The sequence below is a fragment of the Xiphophorus hellerii genome, chromosome 10 (genome assembly GCF_003331165.1).
Source record: "Xiphophorus hellerii strain 12219 chromosome 10, Xiphophorus_hellerii-4.1, whole genome shotgun sequence".
Lineage (NCBI taxonomy): Eukaryota > Metazoa > Chordata > Actinopteri > Cyprinodontiformes > Poeciliidae > Xiphophorus > Xiphophorus hellerii.
In genome coordinates, this window is record NC_045681.1 from 4,723,595 (window position 1) to 4,734,174 (window position 10,580).

Here is a 10,580-nt window from a genome sequence, read left to right on the forward strand (position 1 = left end):
TTTTAGTAAGCTGTACTTTTTAATTTCATTTGAGTAATTTTATAATGAAGTATTGCTACTCTTACCTAAGTAAAAATTCTGGATTCTCTACTCATTGGATGAAAAACAAACATGTTTCAACCAAAACTTCACCAGACACAAACACACGCCGGCGGTTTTTGTTAAAATCTTACAGGTTTTATATAAATGAAAAATTGTGGAAAAGTTTTATTTTGCCTCATTCTGTTATTTTTCTGCTACTTATATAAATTATTGTAATTTTGTTCCTTAAAATACCAAAAATCCCACTTTACTTTGTATTGTGTTTTGGTTTGATTATGTAATTTTTAAATAATAAATGAACCTCTGGAGCCTCCAGATCTGGACCCAACAGAGCAGGTTTGGAGAATCGCATCATGGAAGTCCAGCCCAAAAATCTGTAGCTACTGTGCGATGCCATCCTGTCACTCTGGACCACAATCTCTGGGAATATATGATTAAATCTGGTTGAAGCTATGTAACAAAGAATTAAGGCAGATCCTGCTTGAATGAAGCTATTGATGAGTGTGCATATATTTATCCATCCATCAATTACAAATTTTTATCTTATCTTATTTATTGGTGGTAGGAATTTGACCTGTAACCAGTGATGCAGCTGTATTCTCACTCATTCTGCACAATTACTAAATTGTAATTTCCCTTATAAAACTTTAGAAAAACTGAAATGAGATATTGTATAAACACACCAAAGTACTACATAAACATGTCAAACATCCATGTGCTGGACAAATATCTTTATCGAATGACTAAAGCTTGTCATGCAAATATTTATCTATAGATCAAAGGTGTTAATAATAAACCATAGGAACTAATGATTACACTCCTTGTTAGTTATTTATTGCTGTTAATCTGTCCTCTGTTAACACTGAAATAATTTTAAGCTTGATTTTTTCCACTAACTTTATGAATACATTCACAAATTACCACTGAATTGCTTACTATAATGTATTTGTAATAGATATTCATCAATATTTTCTCTCTGAAGGATATTTTAGCCCACTGATCATGTATCATTACAGACATTTGGTTACAAGTAAAACAGGGTGGGACTACATGAAGTCACTCAGTCACCTACAATTAACGGATAAATATATGCATAAATCAAATGTGTATCAAGTTGGCATGAACTCAGTTAAATTATTGACTGCTGAGATTAGGGATTACTTACTAAAAAAATAATGTTTTAATGTGCTGACGTGTAGAGGAATTGCTGCTCATTAGCAAAAATAAATTTTATCTTGACTTTGATTCTCTTTGCATTGATACTCTCTTCAACTCTTGCTCCATTTCAACATCATTTTGGGTGTTGGTAGGAACAAATCCACCATTTGTTCCTACCAACAAATGGTTGGTAGGAACATTTACCACTTTTACCACTCGATGACTTGAATGTACTCCAAGTATCATCCTGGCCAAAGGCTACAGCGCTCATTCCATTAGTCACATTGAAGTGGAATTTGTTGCTATCGGCTTCTGAAGAAAATCAACAGACGTGGATCAGATATATCTGCATCTTTCACTCCAGGAAGTTGCAGGAAACTTTCAGTGTATCGTGCCTCTGGTATGGCACAGACCCACCAGTAAATGGGAAGGTTTGATGCGAGAACTTATTCATCAAATGTTTTTCCGTCTCCCTTTTCGCTCATTGACTCTTTTTTGGAAAAGCCAAAAACCACCTCAAGTGAGCGTCATTTATTTTATCTTTATTGCAAAATTGAGGAGGGTATTTGGAATTTTGACATTTCCCTCAAATTATACTGAGATACTTAGAAAAAAACCCAAACAAAAACAAAACACAGCTACAGAAGAGTGGGGTGCAGACAAAGTCATCCAATAAAGCTAAGCCTATGAAAACACAAAGCCTTTGTGATGCTTATTAAAACTGTTTTAATTTTTTTTCCCCTACCGCATAAATTAAATATCCCTGCTTTCCTCTCACAAGCTAAAAATTAATTACTAATAATTGGTTATTATTGCTGAAATGTATTTGTCAAATGGCCACTTTTTCTTCCCAGATATCCAATATGAGATTGGGTAATTTGTAAACAAATTCACCCCCCAACTGTAGATATCCAATGGGATTGGCGGGTGCAATGTAGAAAACCAGTCATATTGCACATGGTAGTTGACAAAATCTTCTAACTGAATTATTTCTTAGTTCAAAATGTTACAAATGTAAATATCCAGGCAGGGTTATGACTGGAAGCTTGATCAACATGTAGTGGAAGAAAGACCAGCCAAGGTAATATGTGTATAATTCAGCCTGGATTTGTAATTTTGAATCACAAAAAAGACAAAAACTGATAACAATCTCACTTTACTCAAACTGGCGACTCAGTTTTGGTTTTAAAAGTTGCTTAAGTTGTTTTATTGCATAAATATTCCATCCGACAACAATAATAGTTAGTGTTTCTTGCATAAATTAAAGCCCAAAGTTAACATAAAATTTACAGACATATTCAATAAATGAGATTAAAAGTACTTTTTGAAAATAACAATCTTTAAGAAAGTATTAAACATGGTTATTATGAAGATGATTTTTATTAAGTTGACTTAAATGTCAGCAGAAAATAGTCATAATTAACAAAAATAAAGGCTTGAAAACATCAGTATGTAATTGATCTAAATAATGCTAGAGTCGGGTTATGAATGTATTTTTTTATTCAATATGATTAGAGAATTTTGACCTAAAATTCTCTAATTTGAATCAGAGGTAGAAACATTAAAATTATGTTTATGTGTCCATGATAAATAGCAAGATCCTTTTTATAAAACTTTTGAAACTTGAAAATCAGCAATCCAATCTTTATTATTAACCCATATAAAAATGTTAGTGTAAATTTGAAATACAGCTCATCTCTGATTTACAGCTTTTCAGTTAAATACAATATCACATGAGGAAATACAAAAAGAAAAATGATGCAAGCATTGCTAAATACTGTAAACTATTGGAATTATATTATAAATGATTTTACCGCTATAGAAAATATACTGTATTGAAAGATGATGAACATCTTCACATTCTCTAATTTGGATAAATTTTCAGCTCATCTCATTTACCAAAACTTAGTTCAACATAAAATTGAGACTCAAATTAAAATGCTGAGCAAAAAACAACTGTAGTAAATTCATAGATGAACACAAAGAAAATTAAACATGGTATAAATTATGGACTCATGTTCAATCAGCATACAGAATTACGGGTGACTCCGAATACAAGAATTAAAAAGATTTAAACAATGAAAGACAGACTGGTTTATAACAGCTTATAGGATAGAAGTCACACAATAACAGCTAAAAGTAGTAAAGGAACACGATACAATAATATCTACTACATTACATTGCACATCTTAGCTGATATGCTTCTGATTACATCTTGTACATCAGTGGGGTTCCAATGAATTGCAGTCACTTGGGAGAAAACACCATAATAGGAACCCCTGAAGTGTTTCAGCTTCCATCTCCTTAATTAAAGTAAGGGTTTGTCTGGCCTCGGATCTGAGCGTAAGGGTTTGAGGCTCGGTTCTGGGAATAAGGGTTGCTCTTGGGTTGGATCTCCTCGTAAGGGTGGTTTTTGGGTCGATTCTGGGAGTACGAGTACATGTCATCTTGGTTGTCATTGAATCGCTGCAGCAGAGAAGAAGAGACATCATAATTTGTGAGTGAATAAAGCACAGATGTTTGTGTTCTCGTGCAGAGGTGTACCCACCGAGTTCATCCCTGAAGGAATCAAGTTTTGCCGACTGTTGCTGGGAGTCATCTCCAGGTTGGTCCTGCTGTCCCAGTTGCTGTTGGCTGTGGCCCGTGGGATTCGAGGGGCCCCAGAATTTGCCAGGCTGTTTGTTGGCTCTTTAACTGACGCGGAAAAGTCTTTGCTGTTGCCATTGCTGGAGGATAGTGGGGCCTTGGCAATAGAATGACTTTGATAGGGTATCCCAATGTCTTCCTCTTTTGTCTTGGAGCTTTTCTTCTTGGATCTGAAAGAAAGAATAATATAAAAAAACTGCAACAATGTTGTGTTTAAAATTGCATATGTAGCATAACTTGCAGTCTATTGCAAAAATATGAATTCAGTTTTAGAGAAACAGGTGATTGTAAAAGTCACTAAGGTGGATAAATGAACAGAGTTCAAACTTACTTTGTTACCACCAATGGCAAAGCGATCAACGCAGCGATCACCAGAGCTCCGAGGATAGAGCAAATGATCACGACGATCAACAACCTATCTAACAAACAGAGAAGCAGTCAGTAATTAGTCTCAGCCTTTTTATGGTCTTGATACAACAGGATCACATTTTAGAGATCATTCTGTCTCAAAATTGAAATTTTGATTTTAAAGGTTTTATTATAGCTATATAGGGAACATTCACTTGGCTAAAGAACTACTTTCATTTTCTTTAGTAGATGTTTTATGTGTTTCATAGTTTTTTAAGTAAAGGCTTTTGTAGCTGCACAGTATGGCAGAGAAAGAAGAAGACATGCAGCTAATGGCTGAAGGCCAGCATTAGAACCAGTGTTGAAAACTGTTTTCTGTTTAACACATAGAAAAACATTCCCCAGCCTCCCCAATTCTGAAAAAAAAAACAACATTTCCACTCAAAATGACAGAAATAATTTGCTTTACACATGGCTTATTGTATGCTGAATTGTAATTGCATGCTTGTTGTAATTCCTCCCCTCGAGCAAACATAAAAATTAACATCTTCATGAACATGCTTTGACTTTCAGTACTGTATACTCACTGTCCTTGCAGTTGAAACCAATATAACCAAAGTCACAGCTGGAAAAAAAAAAACATAGTTTAACTTGAAACTGACGGGCTTACAGATAACCATAAAGCCAGACAGTTAGGTCGATGCACTTACTCTTTGCATCCGTTGTTCACATATATCTGACCAACGGGACATGCAGCTAAAGTAGAGAGAGTTATACCCCAGTTAGAGCTCAGATAAAGATTTCAACTCTCTTGATTGTTAAATATCCTTACCCATGCATAATCTGTCACTGTAATTTGATTTAATAAAGCCATCGTCACAGCTGCATGTGAAACTGCCGCCTGTAGAACTGCACTTTGTAGATAAAGTGTCACATGAATTGGAATCACAAAGGCTTTTTTCTTTTGAATGAAACAGAAAAAAAGGTGGCATCAGAAAACTTAATATCATAACATGCACGTACAATCCAGAACATCACTGATAACTAACTTCATCAGAACTTTTTCAGATTTAAAGTCGTGACAGAAATTCTAACATGTGTATATTTTGTTCATGCAGAGGTGCCATAGCTGTCAAGAATGTTGAAAATTAGTGTGTAGTAATAGAAAAAAAGTCTGACAAAACTAAACCATAATGACAGAAAATAAAATAATAGAAAAATAAAAAGAAGAATAAATCAAGCTCCAAAACAAAAATGGGAACTAGCCTTAACACCACAGATTTCTGATTAATATAAAGCAGATATTCTGGAAGATAACTGTAATGAATGTGCTGTTTACAGAATAAGAGAAAAGTAAACTAGACTAGAATCCCCAGAATAAGAAGATATTTGTGTAAAATTCACCTGTAAAGCTTCCTTCCAGTGCACATCCTGTGCAGGTGATAGCTCCCATTGTTTCTTTTACAGTGTCTTGTGTGATTTCAGCAGTTGGTTCATATATGATTTCTATTGATGCTTCAATGTTTCCTGACTTTGTCTGTGACCTTGCATTAGGTTTGTTTTCCCTGTGTGGGAAAATGTCATAATTAAGGAAGACTGCACTAAGCAGAGAATTAGTCTGTTATACTGTAAACATTCACTATTGTATAGAAAATACAGTTTTGATTCTAAAACTTACCTGAGCTCCAGCACTAAAGATTTAATGTATCCATTGTTTTGACCACTGAACTGTTTCTCAATCTGTATATTAAAAATATCATTTTAGTGAACAGCGTTTTGTATAGGCAATGTTTGGGCTCAAAGAACAAAATATATTTTAATTTAATCTTAAGTGCAATACAGGTGACACCAGAATTACTCCCCAATATTTTTTTTAAGTATGATGTTTGGGCCAAAATAAAATACAGGGAAAGATAAATGAGTGCTTACCGCATCAGTAATAATTCCAGCAGTCTCACTAAATATTTCTGATGTTTTGTCGGCCATTTTGTCATCATATGCTCTATTCAAGACTAGCAGTCCAGGGAAAACCTTGGCTATTTGGAAAAACAAGGTTATTGTCAGAAACTTCCACAAAAATCCCACAAACATAAGTGGAAATGTTCAAGCAGTTTGAATTTACAAATGAGAGCTTACTTATCAATTAAATATCTATTTAAAAAACGAAGAAAAAACTGTTATATTACCAGTAATCTGGTAACTCTGTTAACCTAATAACTAGATGACAACGAAATTGTTTTAAGAAAAAGAATTATAATATTATAGATAGATAGATAGATAGATAGATAGATAGATAGATAGATAGATAGATAGATAGATAGATAGATAGATAGATAGATAGATAGATAGATAGATAGATAGATAGATAGATAGATAGATAGATAGATAGATAGATAGATAGATAGATAGATAGATAAATAGGCCAGGTTAGTTAATATATAGGCAGGGTTTTCTAAAATACTAATTTCAATTCTCACAGTTATAATTTTGAGCATGTCAAGGTTTAAAAATTATATTATTGACAATATTAGTGAAATTTGAACTTTAAAAGTAATAATTTCAGATTTCCATGTTATACTTATGAGTTTAAAAGTCTCCATTTTGTGTAAAATGTACAGTCATATTTTTGAGATTCATAGTCATTAGTATGAGTTTGACTATAGTAATGACTATTTTTGACAGTTTATGTTCAGTAATGAGTTTGAGAATTAAAGTTAAATTGGGCTTTTAAAGACATGGTAACGACATTCAGTCATAAATATGAGATTAAATATTCAGTAATTTTGTCCATAAAAGTTATGAGAGCCACAGTTTTGCATCTCATTGTGAGTATCATTAATTCATCAGCTGACAGACCATGTGATATTTCTTCTTTTTTTTAAGTGAATGGGAACCTGGCTGAAAGGCTTTAAATATGGAGCTACATTTATGGAGCTAAATTAATCTCATAGGAATTCACAAAGCATACAGTAATATTTATACGTGTACAATAAGATCCACAAGGATGCAATAAAATTAGTAAGTGTATCACAATAATTAAATGTGTACCTCAATATTTACATGTGTGTAAATAGTTTCTCAACTTTACATGTTTCACACTGCACAAGTACTAAGAGACTACGAATAAAAATGCGAAAATACCTGTGCACAAATCACCAGCTGTGGACGGATCGGTCAGCACAAGCGCATGGATCAGCCTGCCTTCGCTTTCGACTTTTGAGACTTTCTAACTGCATTGTTTCACTTGGAATTAGCAAGTGAGAATGATGTGTTCAAGGCTGGTGAAAAGCTGGGATATCTGAGCATTAGAATTGTGATGCTCCGCTCAAGGCAGAAGAAAAGCTCAGAAATCTGTGCATTACCAGATTTACTGGAAAAATCATATTTTTGACTTGACCCTGCAGTCCAGACTCATTGTATTAAGTACATGCACTTACATTAAAGTTACTGTATTATAAAAATATTCTAGGCTGCACTGCTCATTTACAGTAGTTTAAATGAGACGGTTCTTATTTTCCTGGAAAAATAAAAAGTCCCTGGAGACTACCGAGAGCAGCAGCGAAATATTTTAGGGAAAAATACATCAGGGGCTTGTTCTTATTGTGGAGAAATAGAAAGGGCTGTGTGAATGCATATTTTCAGATTTGTAGTTCATGTAAATTTGACAAAATGTTTACACATATGTGAAGGTTGAGATAAGCATTTGTGCATTGTGTTATACACATTTGTGAATTATGTGGTACGCAAACAAATCTTGTATGCTTGTGGATCTTATTGTACACATACAAATATCATCGTAAGCGTTGTGAATCTTTCTGAGACTAATTTAGCTCCATATATAAAAGTCCTCAGAATGACCAGCAGGGGGCATCTACTTGGGTATCAAAATTATGTCAATCTCTGAGTCTTTTTTATAACAGACAATAGAGCAAATAATCTAGGTCATTACTTCTTTAACCCGTATCTTTTAGTCAAATTAAACATATTCTCACAATCCCCAAACAAATGAATGACATTAAGACTGCCTAGTCTGTTTGAATTTTTACTGGTTTACTGAAAAGCCAGTTTTAAATACGATAAGTTCTTTGGTGCAACAAGATTTTTCACCTTGTCTATCTGCACAGATTTCTACACTTAGCTGACAGAAGCCTCATATACCCATGCTGCTTTACCCTCAGATACTTACCTCTTAGACAGAATGAACTGTCATAAACATCACCAGGCAAACACAAGCAAGCGAAATTCTGGTTGAAACGTTCTTCACAGGTGCTTCCATCACGACATGGATTTGAAGCACAAGCACCTTGATAATTGTGACAAGAATCACAAACACACAATGGAGTTATTTTAATGTTTAGCTATGCTTTCTAAATGATTTATCTTTTTGTAAAGGAGCTGAATTACTTGGAGGTTTTGGAGTTGTAGGTACTGGTGCTGTGGAGGGAGCATTCGTTTGTGAAGATCCTGTGTTGGGTGAAACACTCGAACCCTCTGTTGGTGGAGTTCCTGTTGAAGCTGGCGTGGGTGTTACAAGGGTTGTTGTTGTAGTTGTAACTTTCGTGGTTGGTGTAGGTGTTGGAGGGGTTGTTGTTGTAGTTGTAACTTTCGTGGTTGGTGTAGATGTTGGAGGGGTTGTTGTTGTAGTTGTAACTTTCGTGGTTGGTGTAGATGTTGGAGGGGTTGTTGTTGTAGTTGTAACTTTCGTGGTTGGTGTAGGTGTTGGAGGGGTTGTTGTTGTAGTTGTAACTTTCGTGGTTGGTGTAGGTGTTGGAGGGGTTGTTGTTGCAGTTGCAACTTCCGTGGTTGGTGTAGGTGTTGGAGGGGTTGTTGTTGCAGTTGCAACTTCCGTGGTTGGTGTAGGTGTTGGAGGGGTTGTTGTTGCAGTTGCAACTTCCGTGGTTGGTGTAGGTGTTGGAGATTTAGTTGTGATTGATAGGATTGTTTCTTCTGTTGCTGTGTAAACAGATGTTAGTTTTTCATTAGTTCCAAGTTATAAAACATATGTTGTCGTTGCTATCAATCCATCATTATTTAAAGAAAATGCTTCAGTTTAACTAACAATACATGAATTTTATGCTTCTTAACTAATTGATAACAAATTTAGCTGAATTATTTAGGAGGTTACTCTTTTTTTGTCTGTTATGTTTTCTTCCACAACAACTAAATATAAAGCTTCGGGTATGGCTTTGGATAATAAAACATGTTCTGAATGAAAAATCCAAATAATTATGGTCACTGAAATAACTGCAGCAGAAGCTATATCATCTTTAAAGAGTAAACCCTTTCAGATTTTCAGACACTATTTTTAAAATAAATATAGTTGCTTGTACATTAAACCTGTAAATTCCCTTAATATAATTAGGCAAACTCAATTTATTGTTAATTTTTATCCTTAAATAAAGTGAAATTTCTTCGGTTTGAGGCCATTACTTTAATAAAAAAATAACCATGGATGTGTTCGATATGTTGCCAGGGGATATTTCAGTTACAAGCTAAAAAATGAGATAAATATTTAGTAAGAGATAAAATTTTCTCTGTTAAACTGTTGCTTCACCTGCTTTGTTGTAGTCTTTATAGACTAGAGCTGTTTCTGCTTTAATAGAATAGAATAGAATAGAATAGAATAGAATAGAATAGAAGTACTTTATTCATCCCAGCAGGGAAATTACTTCGCAGTTACAGCATAGAAACAAGACATAATAACAACTACCACTGAGTAGTAGTTGTAGATAAAATAAAAAATAAAATATAAAATGCTATAAATTGTAAAAATATGAAATGCTGTTAATATAAAAAGCAACTTAAGAGCCGTCCTTGCAAAGATTCAAAAAATGCAGATATGTATATGTAAATATATGTACAGCAAGTGTGCCACAGTGCAGTTGTGCAAAATTGGACTGATTAGTGCAGAACAATGATTTAGCTTTTATTGTACAGTGAGATGGCATGTGGCAGGAAGGATTTCCTGTATCTGTCCTTACGACAGCGGAGTTGGAGCAGCCTACGTGAGAAGGTGCTCCGCTGTCTGTCCACTACGTGGTGGAGAGGGTGCTGTTTATTGTCCATAATAGACATGTTTAATAGACATGTTTAATGAAAGAACAGACACTATTTTAACATCGTAAGCACAACATAATCAAGCTACTACAGAAAAAGATGTTTCCCTTGACAGCTACTTCTAACCAAGATGATTTAAAGATAGGATAGAAAAGAATTACTACTTACCAACAGTGGTCACAGCAATACAAAGGAGGAATGTCACAATCAATGTTTTAGCCATTGTTCCAAAAATAAAATAAGGCCAAAATCCCACAAAAATACTAAAAGCAGTACAACCTGTGAGTGGATGACACCTTAAAGGTTGGAAGCCTAAGATGAATGTGAAA

At 34.3% G+C, this 10,580-nt stretch overlaps 1 protein-coding gene across 1 annotated transcript; it reads right to left on the reverse strand.

Moving 5' to 3' along the window:
- Nucleotides 1–2,567: 2,567 nt before the first annotated feature.
- LOC116727740 (mucin-13-like) lies at nucleotides 2,568–10,580 on the reverse strand. The gene is made up of 12 exons (XM_032575366.1): nucleotides 10,420–10,580; nucleotides 8,599–9,147; nucleotides 8,381–8,497; nucleotides 6,124–6,230; nucleotides 5,873–5,934; nucleotides 5,599–5,759; nucleotides 5,027–5,155; nucleotides 4,905–4,950; nucleotides 4,782–4,819; nucleotides 4,178–4,265; nucleotides 3,749–4,016; nucleotides 2,568–3,666 (listed from the first exon to the last, which is right to left on the reverse strand). Exons 1-12 carry the CDS (start codon nucleotides 10,472–10,474, stop codon nucleotides 3,505–3,507), a joined length of 1,782 nt encoding a protein of 593 aa, XP_032431257.1. The 5' UTR covers nucleotides 10,475–10,580; the 3' UTR covers nucleotides 2,568–3,504.

Bases quoted from the DNA above. Each gene is read 5' to 3' on its own strand.
- LOC116727740 (XM_032575366.1), bottom strand. From the start codon at position 10,474: ATGGCTAAAACATTGATTGTGACATTCCTCCTTTGTATTGCTGTGACC. The intron at 8,498-8,598 runs GTAATTCAGCTC...ACAATTATCAAG, and splicing joins TACAACTCCAAAACCTCCAA to GTGCTTGTGCTTCAAATCCA. The intron at 4,820-4,904 runs GTAAGTGCATCG...TTTTTTTTCCAG, and splicing joins GTGAACAACGGATGCAAAGA to CTGTGACTTTGGTTATATTG.